General features: G+C 37.9%; 1 protein-coding gene across 8 annotated transcripts in view; it reads right to left on the reverse strand.

Annotated features, from left to right (window-relative positions):
• ppp3cc.L (protein phosphatase 3, catalytic subunit, gamma isozyme L homeolog) overlaps window positions 1–25,502 on the reverse strand; it is a 47,002-nt gene extending 21,500 nt beyond the window's left edge. For 2 of the 8 annotated variants that reach the window (XM_018225364.2, XM_018225363.2), the window contains exons 1-10: window positions 24,938–25,500; window positions 15,783–15,983; window positions 14,736–14,860; window positions 13,819–13,930; window positions 9,007–9,152; window positions 6,653–6,792; window positions 6,494–6,571; window positions 6,325–6,419; window positions 5,743–5,868; window positions 4,238–4,315 (exon numbers count right to left, since the gene is read on the reverse strand). In XM_018225364.2, coding sequence (XP_018080853.1) covers window positions 4,238–4,315; window positions 5,743–5,868; window positions 6,325–6,419; window positions 6,494–6,571; window positions 6,653–6,792; window positions 9,007–9,152; window positions 13,819–13,930; window positions 14,736–14,860; window positions 15,783–15,983; window positions 24,938–24,986 — 1,150 coding nt within the window. In that variant the 5' untranslated portion in view covers window positions 24,987–25,500. Of the gene's footprint in view, window positions 1–2,580; window positions 2,608–4,237; window positions 4,316–5,742; window positions 5,869–6,324; window positions 6,420–6,493; window positions 6,572–6,652; window positions 6,793–9,006; window positions 9,153–13,818; window positions 13,931–14,735; window positions 14,861–15,782; window positions 15,984–16,293; window positions 16,483–24,937 lie in introns of all 8 variants that reach the window. The other 6 variants (XM_041568795.1, XM_018225366.2, XM_018225362.2 and 3 more) reach the window with 6 other exon arrangements.
• Window positions 25,503–25,897: the final 395 nt, after the last annotated feature.

A 25,897-nucleotide genomic window follows, 5' to 3' on the forward strand; every position in this document is an offset into this window, starting at 1 on the left:
TGTATATGCATACAACAAATGCATGTATGTTTCATCCCAGAATTAGAGCTAAAAACTAAAATTTATATATATTTCAGAAAGTACCCGCACTCTTTCGTAGTCCAGTGGTGGGTGCTTGGCCAAGAGTTTAGCATACAAAGTTCAGATTGGACTAGCACTCCAATTGTGTTTTAATTGATTTTATTAAATCGTCACTCGTATTTTCCAACGTTTCGGCCCCCCCTTTGGGGCCTTTATCAAAGATACATATATAAATTGGCAGAATGGAGTGCACAACCATAAGTTTATAGAAAGCCTGGGTGCTAGTCCATAGGGTATATAGAAGACTGCAGGAATTGACAGCACTCCAAGGAAATAATTCACCGCTGTGAATTATTGCATTGGAGTGCTGTCAATCCCTGCAGTCTTATATTAAAAAAGGAGAAAAGGAACAAGCTACTTAAAGTAGGGGTCCCCAACTGCCGGGCCGTGGCCAGTCTTGAAGTGGACCACTGAGCCTAGGGGACAATTAACGCGGTGCGCCGAATTGGACGCAGGCACTCCAGAATTGGATGTCGGCCTCTCCCGACCCCCGGGCCAAAAAAGGTTGGGGACCACTGACTTATAGGACCAGTAACACTAAAAATTATTCAAAATGTATTCTATACCCCTCTAACAATGCATCTACCCTGCACAATGTTTCCTATTTCAAGTGCTTTATGTACAATTACCATTAAAACATTTTTCTTCCTGTTCTCTATAAAGGCGATAGGGCGACTTCAGTTGTGCCAGACAACTACATGAGCTCTCCGCAGCAGCTCCCGACATCACCTCCTCAAACCGGAAGTAAGTTGCTAAAACTTTAGAAAGGATTTTCTTTTCCCTGCATTCCTGCAAATTACGTTCAGAGGGGAGGGTGTACATTGGCGTTGTTACTTTCATATTGCTGTGCTGTGAGTTAAAGGGGTGGTTCACCTTTAAGGTAAATTTTAGTATGTTATTGAATGGTTAATTCTAAGCAACTTTTCATTTGGTTTTCATTATTTATTTTTATAGTTATTTGCCCTTTTCTTCTGACTCTTTGCAGCTTTCAAATGGGCGTCGCTGACCCCTTCTAAAAAGAAAATGCTCTGTAAGGCTACAAATGTATTGTTATTGCTACATTGTATTGCTCATCTTTCTATTCAGGCCTATCTTATTCACATTGCAGTCTCAATGCATGGTTGCTAGGGTACCTTGGAATTAAAATGCAAATTAAAGAACTGCTGCATAAAAAGCTAAATAACTCAAAAACCTTAAATAATAAAAAATGAAAACCAATTGCACATTGTGTCAGACTATCACTCTCTACAATAGCAACTGGCTTCCGGTTTGAGGAGATGTCAGGAGCTGCTGTGGAGCACGCACGCACGTGTCTGACACAATTGAAGTCGCCCTATCGCCTTTTTTAGAAAACAAGAAGAGAACTTTTTTAATGGTAATTGTACATAAAGCACTTGAAATACGAAACATTGCACAAGGTAGATGCATGGTTAGAGGGGTATAGAATACTGGTCCTTTAACAGATAACAGATACACTCTGTAACAAAGTAAATCTGTTATCTTATACGTAAGCTGAGCCTTGAATGGCTGTTCTCATGGCTACACAGCATCTTGTTAATATAAACTATAGTAGTGTTTCTAAAGCAACCATACTAGTTGTACCAGTACAGGGAAACTACATTATATTTAAACTATTTCATTTTTTGGTGTTACTGTTACTTTAAGGGGCACTGGCAAGCAAGAAGATTTTTCACCTGGGGTAAATATGTGCTACTAAGACAATAAATTTCATAAAAATGCCTTCCTATTGCAAAATCTTAGGGTCGCTACAAGTAAAACACATTACGGCGTTCAGCTTAATTGAAGGAAAATGTGAAGACAGTTTACCACCATTAAGCTGGATGGTTACAAGTATTGTAATGTGTTTTAATTGCGGCAATCTGAAGCTTTCACAAATTAGCAAATATAAAGTAGGATCCAAAAGGTATCTCAAAATGTATACAATTTGCTGTAATCTTGTAAGGATTTAACAAGTTTAGCCCACACCATTGATTTGGGGGTGCAAGTTTCACTATTACTTTAAGCAGAAAACTCCCATAGCACAAAAAATGAATGGTTCAACATGAGTCTATAATCATGTTAACAGTTACAACACTTCACATGCACAACTTGAAAATAAAATTACCAACAACCACCATTGAACATTAGACAGACAAATGAAAATGCCCCCTAGTCATGCAGGTCCAGATATATATATATATATACGGAATGTTAGAAACAAATAACGAGAATGGAAATTTACTCATGAAAAGAATGGGAGGAAAATAGAAAAATGCCATGCACAGAAAGACAGATGTCTAGAAATATGACTTCTGAAAAATGCATAACGCAAATAGTTTTTAAATGCTCATGGGAAAAGTAAGAGCAATAAAAAAACAAATACAAATGAAAAGAAATTTGCTACATGGAATATTCACATGTAACATTCCTTAAATAGATTGTAATCCCCCAAAATTGGAAGTCATATTTCAAAACAATGGTGCTCTGTCTGGTCTGTACCTTTTTTATTGCCATATATGAGTCGTTCTTCAGATGGAGAGTCCAGAAAAAAGGAAGTGAATGATGGAGAAATAGGTGAGTGAGACAAATAAAAAAAAATAGATATTTTACTTGGCAGTGGCAAGAATGAAGGTGGATACTCTATAAATAAAATAAAAAAAATAAGGGATGGGCAAATTCTGCAACTAGATCTTTAAAGGCGGATTTAATTTGCCTTAAACCGGAATGCTAAACAGATTGGGACAATTCCATGTGATGAGCGAAGAAAGGACCTAGTCATTTTAACTAACAGATTGCCCTACGATGCACTTTAAAAGTGAAAGAATGAAAAAAGACAGAATAGTAAATGTGAGGCAGAGAGTTACAAAGGTTAAGTAATTCACATGCCATCAGCAAGACAATGCACTGGGTTACAGATAATGCAATGTATGTGTTGAAAAAGTATGTGTGCAGTCTGTCAGTCTCTCATACAATCTCTAGATACTACATGAAAGACATATGGCAAAGTTACACAGTGTAAACTAAATGCTTGGAAAACATGGACAACAATGGAAAATGAAATATCTACTGCTGCTTTCTGTAGTTTGAGAATTGTACAAAAGTTCAACAATGTACACAGAGCAGGAGAAAGTCACCATGATAATGTATATATTCTTAATAAAACTTGGAACTTGTGTGTTTAAAATCACTCTAAAATTGGCAAATGCAGGTGTCTCCACTGAATGAATAGAAAGCAGCCCCTGATCACTAATGTTTCCAGTTCAATTTTACTGCAAAACCACAATACATATTCCTGTTTGGAGAGCTGCAGACAGGTCCACGAGGAGTGTATAGAAATTTGCACGACTTATGAATGCACTTTGGGAATGTTATATGAAGTGTGTGTTAAGAGAAAAAAATGTTGTACATAAAATGTATAGTTTGCAAATTTAATTGTACGCCTATTTTTCTATTCCATGTGCAATGTCTATTTCTTCAAATGTATAAGACTATTTGTAACAAAACCTAAATACACATCGTAGTTCAAACAAAGACTGTTGCTAATCTAATCTAACCCAAATAGCCCTGGACATGATTGCTACTTTTTTTAATGCTAATATGCCTTTTTAAATGCTATATGTTAACTTCATAATCTTTAGCAAAGTAGACTAGTCTACTAAAAATGTTTGTACAGGTATAAAGAAGGAATGTCTCTCACAAAGCAATGGTAGCATTATGGTTTGTGGCAGGTTCTCGCTTTAAATAATTCTGTAAAAGCATTTAAAATACATTAGCAATAGGCTATAAATTTTAAGTACAACATTGATATGATCTACAAGGCACCTATTTTATTTTCTTAATATTGCCCAGGACTGAATAGAATGCAGTCCAAGATATCACAAGCCTTGTGAGTAGAGCATGGCAAAACAAAGTTAGAAAATGTAAATTGGTTAGGGTGCTATGCAGTCAAAATAAGAGAGGATTCATAATGAAACTTTCTCTGCCGGTCTATATATTTTTTTTGGAAGTTATTTGAACTGTAAATGACTTAACTAATTGACCTGAATAATTATGTACACACTTTGTTACATCTCCACTAGAAAATGTGTATTAAAACTAAATGGTATCACGAAATGTCTAACATGAAACAGAATTAGCAATATTAAAATAATCCTACCGTCAAACTGGTCTTCACCCTCTGTCATAAGCTCATCATCGGAGCAAATACTCAGAACATTCACCAACATTTCTGTAACTGTTCACAACAGAAAAAGTGTTAAAAATTACATAACATTATATAATATACAGTATATAAGACTGCATTGGCACGTAGATGCATTCTTCTCCCGACGGGTTTCCACAGCATAATTTAGTGATGACCTTGCTAAAACAAATCTTACCACAAATGCCCAATGAATTAAATTATTCTCTGAATTTACTGCAATTTAACTTAACTTATTACTTATAATGTATTTTAAACAATTTTAAAGTTGTCAGTGCCATTTCTATCAAAAGAAAAAAGTCTGTCCCTACCTTGCTATTCTCTGGATTTACTGCTATTTTCCAGGCTTTAAAAAACCATACCACAGCAAAATGCCATAAAGTTTGTGAATTCTTTGGACACCAATCAGGGCAAATATTTTTTGCCTCTTTTAAATAGGTATCCTTAAGGATACCTATCGCAAACTCTTTAAAGGGGTTGTTCACCTTCCAAACAATTTTTTAAATTCAGTTGTTTTTAGATTGTTCCCCAGAAATAAAGACTTTTTTCAATTACTTTCCATTATTTATTTCTTACTGTTTTTCCAAAATCTAAGTTTAAAGTTGAATGTTCATGTCTCTGGTGTCGAGTCTGGCAGCTCAGTAATTCAGGGGCAGACTCTAAACTTACAATTTTGCAACATTTAGTTGATACATTTCTCAGCAGCATCTCTGGAGTATTAGCAACTATTGTATCAATTCTAACAGCTGTCTGTAATGAAACCCAGAGATTCTGCTCAGTAGGGACAAAGTTAAGAAATTGATCAACTAAATGTATCCATTTAGAACAGTTCACAGGGTCAGTGACCCCCCTTTCCCAGAGCTGCTTCAGAAGGTGAAAAATGACACTTCAAACTTCAATATTAGAAAAACGGTCACATATGCAAGATAGAAAGTCATTGGAAAAAGTCTGTTTCTAGTGATCTATCTGAAAACAACAACAAACAGTTGTTTGAAGGTGAACCGCCCCTTTAACAATGTTAGATGTATGGTCTTAATATATATTGTATACCAATCGTAAGTACTTAATTCCAGTTACATTTTTTCCCACAATTTATTGGGAACTGGCTGTGCATGTTAATGGAAGCATTGGAATTGTTTGTAGGTGTAAATATTACAAGCATGAGAGATAGTAATCTGGTATATTCGCTTAGGTTAGGTGTAGTAACGTTACTTGGAGATGGGATGTTCAGAATGGCCACTTTTTTTTTTTTAGAGAGAGTTTTAGGTCTTCCATATTTTCAAGGTTCTACTTTCTTTCTGGGTGCCAGTTTTGAACATGTTTAAATGATTTTATGAATGAGAATTGGTGGCAGCCTTTGTTTATGCATTTTACTTCAGAGAAAATGCACGTACGCTACAGTTGCAACACAGAAACGAGCAGCTCAGCAAATAATAAAACTTCAAGGATTTAAACAGTACCTTTTTCACCAACAAATGGCAATGACCACGTAAAGACGTCCATAAAATTTGGTAGCCAGTATGGATGTGGTGAGCAGTTGAACTGTCTGATATTCATGACATTGTTTTCATACTTTAATACAGCAGCTGGAAAGTTAAGTTTGAAAATTAGAAATATTTTATCCCTTAAAATTCAAAACACTTATTCAAGTATTAATGAAACATTATCAAGCATCACGCTGGATAGAACTGAAAGCTTCTAGAAAATTTGGGAACCACTGCTGACAAACCAACACTCAAAACCAACACACAGTGGGTGTGGACTGGGCACTCCTCTCTTCTTAAAATAAGTTGCTCATATTCTTAAACCGCTATAGCATTGTGTAAACCTTCCTTTGTCAGACCCTCTTAAATGAATGATTGCCAATCATTATGCACTGGTCACTACAGAGTTCTGGTAAACAAGTACAGACTACAGTTCTGTGACAAGAATGTGATATTCTCAGAACTTTTACATTTTTAAAAAGAAGTAAAATATTTGCTTATTTGCACAAAGCGTAAATAAATAGATAAATAAGCACAAACATATAATTAACTCATTACCTTTATTGTTGTACACATCTAAGTAATTGGGTGCTGAAAATATTGTTATTAAAGAAGGAAACCCTGTAGTTTGACTTTTTCTGTACATTCGGTAACTAAAAGAAAAAACAAACCAGTAAGTACTACTGAAAAATTGTATCTCAATTGATAGGAGTGTATTTATTCTTACCCTGCATCTTGGGCTTCATGTGCTCTGATGATTGACAACAAGTTGTTATTTTGTAGAAACTCACAAACTGCTGGGTAGCTGTTAAAAATAAAATAGAGTGAAAACATTATGCGTGTTCTACATGGATGATACACAAGAGATTTGTTTATATCAACTCACCTATAGAAGTAAGAGCAACCTCTAACTGTATTGTGACTGAAATGTTCCTGTGATTTTTCATTACCAAAATCTTCTGAAGGATCGGACCATAATAGGTCACACATAGGGCCAAAAGCAGGAGGCTCTTTAAACCTGTCTAACTGTATTAAAGAAAAACAGCAGGATTTAATAAAAAAGATGCAAAAATATGCATTTGCATAATTTGTTGCACAGATGTTTTTACTAGAGGATTATGAACACCCTGGTCTACCAACTATGCACTCATTTTGTAAACCAATAAATTACTATGAATTGTATAGACATGATCAAAAGGTAGTGAAGACAGAAAAGTCGAACAGGTGATATAGTACAGGTATGGGATCTATTATGCAAAATGCTTAGAACCCGGTGTTATCAAGATAAGGGATTATCTTAATAAATAAATAATTAAAAAAAACTATTTTAGTAATCACATCAACATTCAATAATCCCAACTGGATTATTTTGCCACCAATAAGGACTCATGCATTTTAGCTACCATCAGGTACAAGGCACGGTCATTGTTAAAAATTAAAATGATTTGCTTGCTATGGACTCTATGGGAGATGGTCTTCCTGTTATTCAGAGCTATCATGATAACAGGTTAGGGGATACCATATCTGTAGTTTAAGGGTCAGGGCATATGCTCATATTTGGAGAAAAGAATCTGCCCGAACTGCCTCCCGCCGGGCGACGAATCTCCCCGAATCTGAGCGTGTGCCCTGACCCTTAAATAGTTTTACATCCTGCATAGGGCTGAATAGCAAAGATTACCCATTCATTTGTACCATCTTTTTCATTTATCTTATTTATCCACCATTTTTTTGTGGTCCCACATATATATTATGCATTTCCCCAATATTGCATTATCCCAGATTTTACAGCATCTTTTCTGGTCCCCTGAAAAAAACGTAAAATTTGAGTTTTAATGTAAGTATTTTTAAAGAACACTTTACAGAATGTTAGGCTGCTAAAAGTGGAGTAGAATTAACATAAATAGTAAAAGTAAAAAGTGTCCGTCTCTGTGTGTGGAGAATTTACTGGCATGTTATCAGTGGATTATTGCAGAACTAAATAAACAGGGGAGGGTGCAGTGGATTTTTCTTTGGATGTGAAAGATAAGCAAGAGGCTGAGAAAGTACTATGGCAGGAGTGTCCATACTTTAGTAATCGTATTGCCGATCATACGATTCTCAGAGGGAGACTGTCACTAGTTTTGGTTGGACATAACTTTCGTTCGATTGCTGTCAGGGGCAGAACATTGGCTGATCTGTTCTTTTGTACTTTATTTGATCGAAATGGTTAGTGGCAGGTCGGGAGATGGGGAAGTCTTTGCGTCTATGGCCAGCTTTAAGGTATGAAGATCAGAATTATGGAAAGATCAGTTATCTGGAAAAGCCCTGGTCCCGAGCATTCTGGATAACAGGTCCAATACCTGTAGTTGCAAAACTACCATCAATGAGGAATAGATGAAGCTCTTACATAAATGCTGCAGAGATAGAGTTTAAAAATGGTTCAGAATTAATTCTTGTAATTGTATTTTTAATCAAGTTAATCAAGGGGCCAATCGGATTATACTCTTACTGTCTTCTCTCACTTTGGTCCTCCTTAAGCAGACTGCTGCATTAAATAATTACAAATTCCAGAGCGCAGCAATGCTTCAAGTGGCTGCTAAGACTGAGTTCTTAGTATGACCAGTGCTTAGAGAAGGAAACATGAAACAGGTAAGACCTATGTTGTGACTATTTGCAAGCAGGTCAGCCATTTTTCACTAAATTAAACTTTATACACTGGTACAAAATCATCTAGGCCTTCCAAGATGACAATGCAATGGGAACTTTTGCTATAAAACAGCAAAGGTTTGGTAAACACTTATATTTGATTAGCTTATTATATGCTATAATTTAAGATGCATGTTTGGATTTACACACAAGAGGAACACCTAGCCACTGGCATCAGAATTCTCCGTAGACTTCTAGAACTGATCCATCTAGCTACCAATCTGATGGTTGTGTTAAATATTACAAAAACTACATAGAGGTATAATGTAAGTCAGTTTACAAGAAACTATATACCGACAAAATAATACTTAATCAGATATGCCTTCACAATACTCTATGCATTTAGAAGAACAAATGGAAGAATAGCACTAGTTATAAACTGTAAGTTTTCCGTTTAACAGATTCTATTATAAAAAAAAGCAAGAATATTTAAAAAAAAAAAAAAAAAAAAAATGTTTAAAATATTACATTACCATAAGATATACAGTATATGAACCCAACAACCAATCCTGCAAACACAAGAAGAGGCAACATTAAAACCAAATATATACTCACTCTTTTAATGTCATCTAAGGTATGTATTTCTGGGGACAGTCCACCATGAACACACAGAAATTGTTGGTTTAAAAGTGCAGCTAACGGAAGACAATCAAAAGCTTCCATACAGGCCTCATACACTCTTTCCGAATATTTTATTTTACCTAGACAAGAAAGAGTCAAGTTTTAACATTGGTGTTTGAACAGAACTATCACTCCAATCATGATTTGCAGAGTCCATCCATGAGCTGCAAGTGTTTGTTATCTCACAGAGACCACCACATAGGATTCGACTTTGACTTACATAATACAGTTGAATTAACTATAATTGAAGGTTTCTATTAGGAATGCACCGAATCCACTATTTTGGATTCAGCGAATGCCCGAATCATCCACGAAAGATTCGGCCTAATACGGAACCAAATCCTAATTTGCATATGCAAATTAGGGGTGGGTAGGGGAAAATTTTTTACCTTCCTTGTTTTGTGACAAAAAGTCACACGATTTCCCTCACCACCCCTAATTTGCATATGCAAATTACGATTCAAATTTAGTTCAGCTGGACAGAAGGATTCAGCCGAATCCGAATCCTGCTGAAAAAGGCCGAAACCCGGTAGTTGAACATATGGCCACAGGTTTTCTGACAAGGCAAGTACTTTATCTGCCTATTACTTGGCAGCTTACTTTGATCATATACAATAAAAACGCAAAAAGAACTGTGCACTCCTGCAAACTGCTTTGGATTAAGATACAGCTTCCACTAAATATAGCAAAAACACCTATTTACTTAAAGAAAATCTGCATAGTCTATGTTTTTAAAAGCAAATATTGATTTTGAATTACTTTTCCTATTCGCCATTTTTGGTTTACAAAAGATTCAACATGGCCTAGTGTTGAAAAACACGTTAGCAAGTATAAGTCTGTCCCTCTCTTTTTTTAGTTCTGTTATTGCAAAGCTACCAAAAACCCCATCTTGGCACCAAAGGGCAGAGATGTCAGCCAAGATAGACTGTAGGTTTATTTTTCAAACCTCAACAAAAATGGTGTGAATTAAAAATGCTTATGCTTTTAAAATTAACAGGTTAAAGGAGAACCGACATGACCCTTAAATGTCAGAAATTATTCCATTCAAGTCTCTGAACAAAGTAAAGTAACAGCCATAACTGGTGTTAAAGCACCTATGCAGATATAAAATGGAAAGAGGAGGTCAGAATGCCTTGAGTGCTACTAGGTTTAAGTGGCTTGCAGTTTTACCTGCCATTAGCTAAAGCAAAATTCGGCTATAAAATATTAAGTTGAGTGTAACATGAAAAGGAAGAGCAAACATAACAAAAATCATTGGAACAATAAAGATTTGGAGTTTTCATATTCTACGATCTCAGTTCTGTAGACTACGGTGGGCATGTTTTTGATTAGGCACTGAAAATATAACTTTAAGCGAAAACTCCATTACATATATGTAAATATCCAAACTAGGCTTGCCAATTTTTTTTGTGCCATTCCAGCGTCATCAGAAAACAAGGCTTGCGTAAAAACAATGCACAGTATGTGTAAAGTGTCATTTGCTTCACTGCTGTTAAAGCTCTGGAACTGTATGTCTGCATGGAGGAGTTCAATACCAGGTACTGGTGTCACCATTTCTTTTTCTAACAAGTTTTTGCACTTTGACAGGACTGTTTAGGATATACACTTAGGATCAGAGCCTAAATTCCACAGAATAAAGCGGTATGAAACACAAAAATCTGAAATTATGTCTCGACCTATTTTAAAAGTCAAAATAAATTTTTGCCTGAGAAAATATATAATTTTAAATATTAATATAATAATAATATACTAAGAAAATGTAAACACTGAATATTTATTTGTAACTGCAATTGCTATAATCAGTAACTTGCTATTTTGCACATCAAAAAGTGAACGTTTTTTACGGAACATGAAGTGCTTATAGACCTTCGATATTTACCTCCACCCAGGACATTATGGTTGAAAGTTCCTCGATCAACGGACGACTCTTGGTGCCTCCTTGTCTGTGTACATAAGCCATGGCCGTGGCATTGTCTGAACGGATCCTCACTCATTTGTGGGCAATTATTTCTGCAAATGCCAAAAGAGCTAATCTTATGGCCCTCAGCTCCAAGACATTGGATGGAAGAGGAGACAACTCCCACTGCCCTTTGACAGCCATATCTTCTAATTGCTCCCCAACCTCTTTGAGAGGCATCCGTCGTTATTGTCACATAATCGGGTTCTGTTAGTGGCATCTCCCGGGATAAATTCTCCGGAACTAGCAACCAGTCCAAACTCGCTAGAACTTGTTCTGGAATCTGCAGGAGCTTTTTCAGATTCAATGGATTGGTTGCCCCTGATCTCAGAAAGAAAATCTGAAGAGGTCTCATGTGCCACCTCACCCAACGCACCACTTGAATGGTGGAGGAGAACACCCCCCACAAGAGACATACAATCCTTGACCGAATGACGGAAGGGATTTACTCTGTCTATATCTTGAGAGACCTTTTGCTCTGGAAGCGACACGGTCCCTTGAAGAGTGTCCAGGTTGGCACCCAGAAAGATTATGTTTTGTGTTGGAACTAAATGACTTTTCTGCCAATTCACTATCCAACCAAAGTGTTGCAGAATTACCACAGCCTTGTTTCTGTTTTTTACTGCTTCTTCTACTGAATTGGACACTAGCAGGATGTCGTCTAGATAGTGGAAGGCTGCCACCCCCTCCACACTCAGAAAGGCTATCACCGTCACCAACACTTTTGAGAAGGTACTGGGAGAGGTGGATAGGCTGAATGGGAGGCAAGTAAACTGCACATGCTGACCCTAGAACATGATCCGCAGATATTTCATGTGTGGCTTGTATACTGGCACATGGAAGTATGCATCTTTTAGGTCGAGGTTCACCAACCAAGCACGTGGTGGAATCACCACGACAATAGAGGTCAGGGACTCCATCTTGAATTTCCTGCAACGAATAAATCGGTTTAAGGGACGAAGATCCAACACTGGTCTGAACATTCCAGAGGCCTTTTTGACCAGAAAAAGCTTGGAGTAGAACCCCTGCCTCTGTTGCTCTAAGGGTACGCGTTCGACCGCACCTATCCTCAGCAAACTGATCTATGTATTCTTGAAATATTTATTTTGCACCTTGAACGATTTCGAATATCTTCGGCCCAAGCCTCCCTGAAGAGTGCTAGACGCGCCCCCACTTCGTCGGTTTGATCTCATTGTAGTTTGTTTGAAGAGGAGGAGGAGGAGGAGGCGGCACCAAAGAAGGATGTTTTCCTTGCTGACTGACGTGTTTCCCCTTTAGTGGATCTCCAGGAGGACTGTCTATCCTGTGATCTACCTGGCTTGTATTGCCTTGAGTTTCGAAAATTCCTATTCCCTGGAGAATGAGGTCTGGAGCCTTGACGTCAAAACCTTCTTTCCTGTGGAAGAAAGACGCTCTTTCCACCGGATGCCTTCTTGATTATCGAGTCAAGATTTTCCCCAAATAGTCCTTCAAAAGGAAGTTGACACAGATTTATCTTAGATGCAGAATCTGCTAGCCACGGCCTCAGCCATAAGGCTTTTCTCGCTGAAACAGAGCGCGATAGACCTAGCTGACAATTGTATAAGATCCAGTGAGGCTTCAGCCACAAAATCCGCAGCTATCTTGAGGTCAGACAACATCTCTTTCAAAAGTGATCTTTTAACATTTGTAGAAATGGCTTCCTCTATGTTATTGACCCAAATCTTTATTGCTGTCGAAGTCTAAGTCAATGCCATAGCCGGCCTACAAGATGCCCCAGCAGGCACAAAAGATTTCTTAAGATCGAACTCTATAAGTTTCTCCATTGGGTCTTTAAGTGCTACTGTGTCATCGACCAGTAAAGTAGTCTTACGAGCCAAGCGTACTACTGCTACATCAACCTTAGGTGGATTATCCCACAACTTCGCATTGGTTTCATCCATCGGATATTTCTTTGCAAATTTCCCTTGAACAATAACCCTCTTTTCAGTCTTTTTCCACTCTGAATTAATCATCTCTTTGATTGAACTATGTACCGGAAAAGTACACAGACGGAAATAATTTATCAGCTTTTCAGCAATTCTTCCGTTAGATTAAGCATCTTCCTCACTGCCTTAATCAGTCCATCTATAGCTGAAGAATCAAAGGCAGATTCATCATCTGAAAGGACTTCACCTTCTTCCGATAGATCAGACTGAACATCTACAGGGTCATAGAATTCCTCCTCAGATATTTCAGAAAGAGAATCATAATGCACTTCCTGTGACGCATATCCGAGTATTGAAGCTTATTGGCACAATTACCATTGCAGCCCACGCGTCCGGAAGCCAGCAGTGCATAGGACCGCACTATACCACCATAGATTAAGGCTGGATGTTAGTGTGTGGGGAGTTAACCCTTTCCTGTCCAGTGACCTGAGAGGCAGGGAATTCTCATGTTGGTGAAGAGCTGCCATGGGTGGCTTGGGAAATATGCATCAGTTTATATCATCTTTAAACATATAACTCATACTCAATGTTTCTGTCATGAGGTCTACAATTGAAAGGGTTGCAAGTTTCCAAAAACAGTGTCTTTTTGCAATAAATTTAAAAAAAAGCCTGTGTCTATATGTATAGTGTACTTTTTTTCATTTCATCCATGTTACTGTGTAAAACCTCTGGGATTTAGTCTTTATAAATTTAGATCTCCAGCTAAAATTATGCTAAAGTCATTTCTTTGGCATAAAGGGATTATTAGCATTTCTTTCAAATATGCAAATATAAACATTTTCAGAAATTAGTTATGAATAGTTTTTGTTCGATATTACTTACATTCTTGCTTAAAAGTGAAGTATTCTGTAAGGTGCCTGCATTCATGATTGCCTCTTAAAAGAAAAAGCGTGTTGGGGTACAGAATCTTTAAAACCCATAAATACAAAACACACTGTTGAAAGATAAAAGCAAATAAAATAAACAATGCAGCAAATCAAACATTTTCCTTTTTAAATTGGTAACAAACCTGGGTTTACAGGAGAACTGAATCTTAAAAAGCAATATGGCCAAAAATGGCATTTTATATGCTGCACCTGCCTAAAGGTTTAGCAATGGTCCAGGTCTCCCAGACAGCTTATTTGCAGGAATGTAACTCATGAGGGTGAAACTGGTGGTTTTTCACCTAGATCTGGGGTTTGATGCTTGAAATTATATTCAATGTATGTAGCCAATTAATTTTTTAAAAGTTTAATACACATTACACTATTATTGTCTCCCTTTGTTTCTAAAATCATACTGATTGATTGTGAAGCATCAACTTTTATTAAGAAGTATAGTGAAACAAGAAGTGTTTCTTGTGAGTACCCATCTAAATATGTTTGTGAACATGGAGGACTAGGATGGTCCCTCACCTTCCTTATTTTTCTTTGATCACTTGTGTTGTGCTATTGGCCCTGTTTCTTGTTATCAGTGGGTTACTCATTTTTTGCTCAAAATTGAAAGTCAGTGTTTTCATATTGTTTTTCTTGGTAGTACAGTGGTAAGAAAATTGCAGCAAACAAAACACCCTGTGTGCCATTGGCCTTAGGGTAATGGCACACTTGGAAAACTGTAGTGTTCTGTTGCCTCAGTGATTTATCGCTCCAAGAAAGGAGGGCAAAAGCCCAGTTAACTTTAAGTTACAAAACTATTAAAACGATGTAAGGCATTCTTAAAAACATTAAGCAAATAGATGTATTCATATAGTATTTCTTTACCTCTATACTAAAATAACCTCTGTCTACATAGTCCCCTAGAAAGAGGTATCTTGTGTTAGCTGGTGATCCACCCACTTCAAACAATTTCATCAAGTCAAAGAACTGCCCGTGTATATCTCCACAAACTGTAACAAAAGAAAAAAAAAAAGAAAACAGTATAAACATATACAGTTATAGGATCTGTTATCCGGAAAGCTCCGAATTATGGAAAGGTCATCTCTCATAGACTCCATTTTATCCAAATCAAAATGTTTTAAAAATTATTTCCTTTTTCTCTGTAATAATAAAACACTACCTTGTACTTGATCCAAACTAAGATGTAATGCATCCTTACTGGAAGCAAAACCAGCCTGTTGGGTTTATTTAATGTTTACATGATTTTCTAGTAGACAATGTATGAGGGTCCAAACTACGGAAAGATCCATTATCCAGAAACCCCAGGCTCCGAGCATCTGGATAGCAGGCCCCATACCTGTATACACTTTTTTTCAACAAAAGCAAAAAATAAACAATGCTGAAATACTTAATGCTTCCTTTTAACTAGAAATAATATGAACAACCTGCTCTCTTCGTCCTTTTGTTGTGGTTTACAGGTAAACAGAAATCTATTATTCACTGAGGTTATCTCTGCCCTGGTAATCTACCTTGCAAGAATGCAGAAACGGGGTTTCTTTGTTTGGCTCCAGAAATAGAAAAATTATAGATTTTAATTAAAGCCATAGGCAAAAAGAATGTTCGCTATAAGACCCACTAAACTGATGTTAAACATGGGGGGGTTTACAACTTTAAAGGGATCCTGCCATCAGAAAACGTGTTTTTTTTCAAAAAGCATCAGTTAATAGTAAAGGATTTTATGTTACACTGTGGTTAAGCTTGATAAAGGGCTGGTTACACCCAAAACGTTGCTTCACTTGTTGTACAAATAAATTATATTTTCACTAAACCGGAGTGCTGCTGAAATATGCTTTGGTGTTTCAAAAACAACAACTACTGAGAGCAGAGGGAAAGCATGTGTCCACTGGACAGGACATCTAAAATTAGTTTTACCTGTAATTGGAGCTTCTACTTCTATCATAGTCTTTTCATGCCGCAAAATTGCAGCTCCTTCGTTTATAATCCTTAGTGCAATTTCTTCATCTACACGACCTTCTTTTATTAAATGGTTCTTCAGAATATCTACCCTGGGCTTTCCATCAGTGTCAAACACGTCTTCAGATGTTAATCGATTAGTTGGGGGGAAAGGTACAGCTGCCATAACAAAATAAAGAAATTGTTAAATGCTTATAAACACTAAACATATAACATAAAACATATTTTTACATACAAACATTTTACAAAACAATGTATTGCCCCTCCTAAAAAAAACAAAACAAAACATAAATCAACCATTAATATTTGGTATTGCTGTGAAAGCTATGCAGCAAAATATGGAATTGCATGCAAAACAGTTTTGGAACCATACAGACTTTTGCAACAGCTAAAAGAAGAAATGTAATAATATGTCAAGCAACGTGGCTGCTGGGGCCTGTCCAGCCATAACTTACAAAATCATTATTACCCTTTCTTATAAAAGGCTTGTGTTTAAAGCAGCAAGAATTCAGCCGATACGGAATCTTTCTTGATTTGTCAGTATCCAAAATCAAGACTCTGCTCAGACTCTGGTTGCTTAGGCACGAATCTTACTGAACATGACTAGGATTCCCCGGAATCCTGAACCCAATCAGGGTTTAGTCACATTTAGGCTATTCTAAAAAAAAAACAAAAAAAAACAGGATTTAAACTGTTCTTAAACGTAAATCTCAGGCACACTTGCTATTGCAATGACTTTATGCACCTCACCTGTAGACAAACCCAAAATCTGTTTACAAAATATGTGGCAGGCACTCAAAGAGATCACTTCAAACCAGGCTGGTAAAAACAAAACAAAAATTCCTTAAGTGTAATGTGTTTTTAGTGCTGCATCTAACACTTATTTATAGGCAAGACTTATTGAGATTTTCAGCTTGGACGACTAGAGTACTCTTCACCTCTTGCATTGGTTATAAAGTAACTTATATGTCTGATGTATACAACCTTGTATTGTACAGCAATGTAGAACATGTTACTGCTTTAGAAATCTGTTAATACAGGAGAACCATCATCTTTCAAACACACCTTGGCCACTAGCACAAACCAAACAAACAACTGTTCATTTTTTTTTTATCTACTTTTTCACTGTCCTAGTAGACCTTGAACTTTATTTTATTTTTACAGAAAAAAAAATCCATGTTGGTTGATTTTGCTGATGTCCTAGGCATTCTGTATAATTAATCCCACACCTGAAACTAATTTCAACACGCACACTGTATACCAGATTGCAGATAAGCATATACTGCCCCTTTAAAGCTTAAGTGCTCTTAGCTTTGGTCTTCAGTTAATCTTATTTCCTCAAAATAACGGACCAGATCAGTGATCTTAAACCTTTTCTTCTAGATTAGCAGTAAATCCCAATAAAGCGGTTAGAAGAGTTAAAATTAATTTACCCAACAGTAAACAACAGTTTTTTTGTATTAAAAGTGATGGCTTTCAATTGTGTGAAATAAAGTAACTGAGGAATTTCATAACCATACAAAAGCATGAGAGCAGGACGCTTATTATCCAGTCACTCAGTGTTATGTTGTCCATGTAGTCAGAGACATTTACATGTAATTAATATAACTTGGAAATTGCAATTGCCCAAGTGTAAAAGCCTTATTTTCTATAAAATACAGGTATAAGAATATCCAGAAAGTATGTGGTTTTCCGGATGAGGGATCTTTCCATCAACACAATGGCCATCCTGTAATATATGGATAAAAGGATTCCAGGCATCCCATAACTGTACTGCACTTATCACAGAGCATCTCAAGAGAACATTAATACTATGGACAATTGCACCTGAACCTAACCTGCCTTAAAGGGGATGTAAAAAGGGAGGCAAAAATATAAAATCCCATTTTTACTTTCTTTAATGAAAAAGAAAATCTATCTTCAATATACTTCAAAAAATGTCTACTGTTTTTATAATAAACCTGACTGTATGCAGTGAAATTCCCCCGTCTTTTACTGCTGTGGATAGGAATTGTCGGTCCCCAACTGCTGTGCAGGTAAACGATCATACTTTCAAATGGCAGGGGGACCCACCCACCTTACTTCCCAGAACTCGAGCAGCCTTGCTGGATTCACTTTAGAGATTTGTATCCAGAGACTCAGTGCAGTCTTTATATTCTGATTATTTATCAGTCTTGCTGTATTGGCTTCTATTTCAGATATTATTTGACTTGTGCTGTTTTGATAAATTATGACGATCCCTAAGCTTAACCTCCCAACCGAAGCCCAGACCACACTGAGCATGTACAAGTCTTGATATTGCAAAAATGTCTAACAAAGTTACAAGATGACAGCCCCCTTCGCCAACCTTGAAAGCATAAATCATTTGTCTTATTAGGCTGCTGGTGCAGTAAGTTCATGTTTATATTTACTATAGAAAATACAGCATTTCTAACATTCTATTTTAGACTTTAGTTGGCCTTTAAGCAAATGCACACTTGCCACTGGCTTCCATTTATATAACTGTGGCTGGCCTGCTCCATCTTTGGCATCATTGGAGGGAGCAGGACAAGCGCTAGTGTAAAAGCCAGTATATAAGCCAGTCCCGCTCATCACTTGTTGGGCCTGACTCATTGAAGAAAGGACGTAAGAGCGGCAAACCTGCTATCACTACTTTTTTTCCTGAAAAAAAGGGGAACTGAACTGGGCCCATTAATACACCATATACAATGCAACTGTACAAGTGATGGATACATTTGCTGCTTGTGCCTTCTGTGGTGCAGAGCGCTGGTACATGGGAGCACGGCAATAAACACCTACCTTAACCATGAAGTAAGCACAGGGCTCATAAAACATCTGTGTGTTGCACCTCTAGGTGCTTGTTATGTCATCTAAATTACATGCATTCGAAAGGTACTGAAACATGCACACAGTCATGTGTCATTGTTCGGACATGCACACTCATCTATCAATTTCTCTTCTTTTCCATTATAGTTATTTTACGATTGTTGTATTTTTTTGCCTCTAAAATAGAATGTGTTACACCAAAGGGATTCTTGAACGAAAGTTCCATCATCCTCTCCCATTGACTTATACAGGACGTCAACAGATCTGAGCTGGCAGATTTTTGCAGCATCTCGAAAAGTTCAAGCAAATTCATGTTTGGCATCATTTAACAAAAGCAGGCACTTGAGAGAATCACACGAACACAGAAACATGAGTGCACAATATATGACCCAAGTCTGAAACCGCTGATTACAAGAGAGCAGCAAGCGTGAAAACATCAGGCCATAAATTAATTTTTAAATATTTCCTTTTTTAAAAATCTAATTTGTGCTGGACAGGCTTTATGTTATGGTATAGGACACCTTTTTCTGGAAACCCCTTATCCAGAAAGCCCCAAATTATTGCTTTCCTGTAATAAAAACCTTGTACTTGATGGAAACGAAGTTGCAAACGTGGCAAAACAATCCTGGTGGGTTTAAGGTTTCAAAATTTTATTTAGGTCAACTTAATATATGGAGATCCAAATTACAGAAAGATTTCTTATTTTAAAACTCCAGGTTCCAAGCATTCTTATAGATCCCATTCCTATACCACATAGGCAGATTTAATAAAATTAGTTGGAAAGTTCTCTCCCTCACTCTACTTAATAAAGATTCTAGCACATCATTCTTTTTGATCATTGTCACTTGTAGCAGTGACCAGAATGTATTTTGTGCCACAGGACTAATCCTTTTAAATACTCTAAATCATGCCGTGATTATAAGCCTCAGATAAGATCTTTGACTGTACTGACAGGATGACCTGTTGTAATGGCCACTAGAATCTAAGCCATAAAACAGAATTAAATGGTTTGGGTTTTTTTGTTTTTTTTTAGAGAAATTAGGATGAAGCCCTAGAATTACGACTCCCTATGCAAGCATAAATGTTTTTCAATTTTATTGTATTATCACTGCTACTTCACGAAGCATTAAAGGAACAGTTACATAAAAAAGTGTTTCAAAGTAATAAAAATATAATACAGTGTTACCCTTGCACTGCTAAAAAACTACCATTGTTTATATAAATAAGCTGCTGTGCCAAGGGTGCAGCCATTAAAAAGAGAAAATGCTCAAGTTACACAGCAGATAGATAAACTCTGTAGAACATAATGGTGTTATCTGTTTTCCACTATTTAACCTGTGTCATGTTCCTTTAAACAATGTTTCAGGAAAAAATGCCTTTTTTTGATTCCAAGACAGGGGAAAAGTGGTATGGGGGCAAAAAAAAGTAATCTACTGAAAAGAATGGAGAAATTGTAAATGCATAAAAGAAAAGTCTGAATTCCAGAAAATAATTAAGGATTTAAAGATAATTTGTACGAGTATGCACCAAATATTTTTAGACTTTCTACTCTCAGGCCTGCTTTGGATGGCAACATTAAGTCAGGTCTTCCTTAAATTATAAGAAAGGCACAAGAATTGAGCTGTAACAATCTCTCCTGGCATATTTCAGGCAAAGAAATAAAAATTCACCTGCAAATTTCACTGACTAGCCTTCAACTTGATGCTTGACAAGTTATGATGCTTGACAAGGTATAGAAACGTTGATTTTCTGCAAATAAAGACGCAAGGGTGCCAGTGTATTTGTACAATTGACTCTTGGGGAGGGTGCTGATCCCTCTAACACCGAGCACCAGGCTTCTACTCTTGAAGGCCAGGGTGTGTGAGCAAGCCATATTGTCTAATATAGCCTTCAACCGGGCCACCCCCACATTGGGGGTAATTACGAGGGATAGCTGCATGTAATGTACACAGGATCCCTTAGGTAATCTGTAAACAAATTCAAAGTGGTTCCGGTGATAGGTGCATGTTTCATTTACTAAAAATATGTCGATCACATGACAGCGGAAGTCATCCTTAAATGGCCAGTTTCCATGGCACAGTTACCATAAGGTATTGAAGCAAACAGCTGAGCAAAGCTGGCCATAGAAGCAAAGATTTGATCGTACGAATGTCAGTTTTGTACGATTTTCGGCCAGTGTGTAGAGTGTCCCGACATTTTTCGATAGATGGCATCCGGTCGTTCAGTTGATCAGACAGGTTAAAAAATTTCTGTTGGCTACGGATATCTCAGCATGTATTGCCGATCTGACGATATCAGTGGGAGACACAAACTTTTTTCGGACGTAGATCTGGATCTACCAGTAGACCTTTAGGTGGTAGATATCAGTAGATCTCAAGACTTGTCTAAATCATTTTATGCTTTTCATTCAGATATTTATTTTGTTATGGTTACATAAGAAATAGTGGTTTGTCAAATAAAGCAATATACTGTATATTATCTCATAAATCAATATTTAAGTCATTCTCCATTTATTTTCCATGGAAGAGATTGCCAACAATGCTTTTATGGATGTACATCATAATGGGACAACATCACGAAAAGTAGACCTTGCATTAAGTATGGGCACTCCTGATCTGAATGGTTAGTAGCAGGTCGGGCGATGGCACTGAATGATCTGTCGTCCAATATGAAGGTAAATCTACACGTCTATGGCATAAGGGGTGCCAAGACTTTACCAACTTATGGTTGGTAACATAGACCTCCTGGATAAAGGGGCTGTATACTTTTTCAACACAAGATCAATGAATAGGGTGTACTGAACACAATATGTGCCTATTGTTTTAATTTAGAAATGTTATTTACTGAACTAAGCAGAGCAACCGAACTGAAAGCAGTTTTACTTTCCAACTTCCTGTGGTACTTCGGAATAAAGGGAAACTAATCAAAATTTCAGCCCTCTGCATAAAGAGCTCCTCCTTATCCAATATAAAGGGATGAGTTTGTGTATGGAGAATGTATTATTACTAAAAACATCTATTGATTTTATTATTTATTATATATAACAAACAGGTAGAAAATGTTTTTGTTGAAATAAGTTCTGTTTATTGTGTTTATTTTCTCTAGGTGTATACTGCACCTTTAAAGGAGAACTAAAGCCTAAGAATTAGGCTAGAAATAGTTATGTTTTGGGCTTCTGTACCAGCCCAAAGCAACCATAACCCTTTAGCATGGAAGATCTGTGGCTCCAAATATGCCCCAGTAGCTCCCCATCTTCTTTTCTGCAGATATGGAGAAATAAATATAAGACAAAAAGAAACCTGTAAAGTTCGATGTGCTCAAAGAGGTAGAACAGGACATCAGAAATGTGATACTCTTAAAAAAACAATTAAATAGCTCAAAATAAAGTACAGCCCAGATTTTAGATTTCCCATGGGACAGTGGCAAAAGTGTAAATTCCAGGTAAACACAAGATCGGGAAAAGAAGATGCCTGTATGGGACCATGAAAAACTGGCGTCAATTCTGAGAAAGCCTAAAATCCAGATACATAGAATGCTGCATTGCACAATGAATGCACATCAATAGCTAGAACATTTTAATTCTGAAGAATTCAGGGTCCAGCTTAAAAACTTATAATTAATAGGTTTACAAAGGCAGAAACCCACCCTATGGCAATGTTACTTTAAACTACTGTGAACCAAAACATTAGAGTTCTCTCATTCAAATGGATGCTGAATGCATCAAAACCATATTGCGTTCAATATTATTACATCAAAAACGTTACATCAAAAGCACAAAAATAAAATCCCCATTTGAAAGGCCGTATCAGTGGTCTTCTGTCTCCACTCTACAAGGTGGCATGAACCAGGATGCTTCAATACTAAAACAATGCTGATATTTGCACATCCATACTTTGCACAGTAAAACATACATGCCATAGACCACCAGTAATCAATTCCTTATACCATTACTATTTATAGCTCAATCTGGTTTTGATGGTCTACAAAAAAAAACAGTCAAAGCAAATGAATCTGCTAAGCATTTCTAGCGGACAACATGCTATTATTTTAGTTTAGTATCACAGACAGCGACAGTGGTTGCTCTTTTTAAAGGAAAACTATACCCCCAAAATGAACACTTAAGCAACAGATAGTTCATATAATATTAAGTGACATATTAAAGAATCTTACCAAACTGGAATATATATTTAAGTAGATATTGCCCTTTTACATCTCTTGCCTTGAGCCACCATTTCGTGATGGTCTCTGTGCTGTCTCAGAGATCACCTGACCAGAAATACTACAACTCTAACTGTAACAGGAAGAAGCGTGGAAGCAAAAGACACAACTCTGTCTGTTAATTGGCTCATGTGACCTAACATGTATGGTTTGTTGGTATGCTTGTGAGTACAGTGAATCCTACGATACCAGGGGGCGGCCCTTATTTTTTAAAATGGCAATTTTCTATTTATGATTACCCAATGGCACATACTACTAGAAAAGTATATTATTATGCAAATGGTTTATTTACATGAAGCAGGATTTTACATATGAGCTGTTTTATGCAATATCTTTTTATAGAGACCTACATTGTTTGGGGGGTATAGTTTTCCTTTAACAAGTGCTTCACGTTTCAAATGTTTACTCAACAAGGCTCATTTGAGTATGTATGTTTATATACACATGTACTGGATTAACTGCATTTGTGTTTATTGATCTGTTCAGGAACACACCTTAACTTGTTTCTGTTGATAGATAATAAATAAGAGTCCAAGGTGGTGCACTCCACGACGATGAACTGTTGTGCCTGTGTGCTGGCATAAAGGAACGCAACAATCTAAAACAGTTTGGCACAACACTGGGTAATAGATTATACAGAAAGCTATGAATAATGGAAAGTAGTGGTGTGGGCCGACCCGATAACCGCGGATGGCGAGCGGATGCGGGTTGAGCTCTTTTCCTGCTCTCCCCACCACCTTCAAATGCCGGCTTCCGGTTTTATAGTCTCGCGTCTGCTCACCCCGCCCCTTTTGTGACGTCATCGGTGGGGCGGGGCGGCACGGGTCTATAAAAGGACGCCGGAACCACGGGTGCGGGTCAGGAAAACCCTGACCCGCACATCACTAATTGAAAGGTCATCTTCCAGTAGACTGCATTTTATAATCAGTGCATCATGAAAGAGACCAGTATTTTCGCAACAATGTTACACGTATAGTTGACAGACCATCCAGATGCCAATAATCACATCTTTAAAGTTGGACGCTGAATCTAAGCGTGGTTTTAGTATCTATACAGCACTGCAGGGTTGGTGGGTTTGTAGCCAAATTGGGCTAGTTTTAAAAATTAGTGGTGGGTTTTAAAAGTAAAAATCCGCCAATGTATTTGGATTTGGGCTAGTTTATAAAGTTGCCACGGGTTTGGACTTTCAAAACCTGCCCAATTTTTTTAATGCAAATTAAGCGTGTAAGCCTGCTGCTAGAGAGGTGGGTGTGTGTGTAAATAAATAATAAATAGATATCTGTGCCAACTTACAGGGAAAATGTTAACTGTCCTCTAATGTAGAAAAATGTAAGGAAAATTGATTTAATAACCTTACTGTTTTACTTTATACACTAATTCCGTTTTTTCAGTGTACAAATTAAGCTATTTTTGGGCTACTTTTTTGATAGCCTTTGGCTGGTTTTGAAATATAAGCAACCCTGCTCACCGGTGCATAAAAGCCTCTGTATGAGGGTTAGTGATTTGCTTAAAAATCTTGGTCGTTTATAAAGTTACAAATCAGTTACAAAGACTGCCCAGAATAAACAGGTGCCACAGGTAAACATAAACCCCCTCCCCTCAAGGGGCAACGTATATGACATGGATTACATCACAAGTAAACAGCACACAAGACAGACATTCTGTATAACGTTGTACTCGTTCCAAAACTACAATTCCCAGAATTCCAGTGGAATGAACAGCTGCCTATATATAAGCAGTAGGCACTTCGCCACCACCAAGAGAGAACTTTGCTCTGACAGCTGGTTGACAGAGAAGAGCGGGGTTGTACTGGGGCTGTGGGTATAATACGGTGTGGGCACGGGAAAGCACAGAGAACCGACCAAAGCTGCAGGCCAAGGCATCAAACGCTGAGTGCAGCTTCAAGCCGCCATTTTTATTATCGCAGGAGAGAAGCTAAAGGAAGGAGGAGGAAACACCGAGAGCTGTCACACAGAAAGGCTGGCAGGGGAGGCCGGACTTCCAGCAAGAAGGGAATGTTAGAAGCTAAGCTGCTCACAAGGGAGTCAGACCGACATAAACAGACTCACATTTAACCGCCCGCTCGGTGGTGGAGTGTTTACCGTCCTTGGTGGACATGGCTCGGCTGCAAACAAGCGGGACTGCTCCCTGCTTTCGCCGCGGCTGCCTCCTCCTTCTTGCGACTCCGCACCTGGCCCACGGGAAAGGAGAAGGCGGAGGGAAGGGGGTCGGGGAAGACACAATTACAGAATGTTGGTATCGGCTGCAAGCAACATGGCGGCTACAGCGCAGACTCTGCTACAGCTCACTCGGCGCGGGAAAGGGGTTGTCCCGACCCAGTGTGCACCGCGCCGGCTCTCCCAGTCACACACTGTGGGGGCGGCTCTAGCTGGCAGAGAAGTCTTCGATGTGATTGTCACGAACCAATAAACCTGACTGAATCTCTAGCTCCTTGTGTTGTGTACTGAACCAATAAACCTGACTGAATCTCTAGCTCCCTGTGTTGTGTGCTGAACCAATAAACCTGACTGAATCTCTAGCTCCCTGTGTTGTGTGCTGAACCAATAAACCTGACTGAATCTCTAGCTCCCTGTGTTGTGTGCTGAACCAATAAACCTGACTGAATCTCTAGCTCCCTGTGTTGTGTGCTGAATTTCAGCGGAGAGTAGCTGAATCTTTTTCCTGATACATTATAGGGCATGGCAGTTGTATGAGTCAGTAAACCTGTGAGTTTTAGGATCAGCAACATTTATCTGACTTTTATAGGGCAGTTAAAATAAAGTAAAAACGTATTTCTCTTTCTGATTGGTGTATACAGGGCCGGAACTAGGGGTAGGCAGAATAGGCACGTGCCTAGGGCGCAAAGCTGAGGGGGCACCAGGCACGTACCTGCTCTGTCGCCTACCCCGTGTCCGATCCTGTGTCTCCCTGACTGGTGTCGATAATTTGTTTTAAATGAGCTTGCGCGCATGCGCGTAGTTTCACGCATGCGCGCCGGTGCGGATTTTCGCGCATGCACACCAGCACAC

Source organism: Xenopus laevis, chromosome 7L (assembly GCF_017654675.1).
Source record: "Xenopus laevis strain J_2021 chromosome 7L, Xenopus_laevis_v10.1, whole genome shotgun sequence".
NCBI lineage: Eukaryota > Metazoa > Chordata > Amphibia > Anura > Pipidae > Xenopus > Xenopus laevis.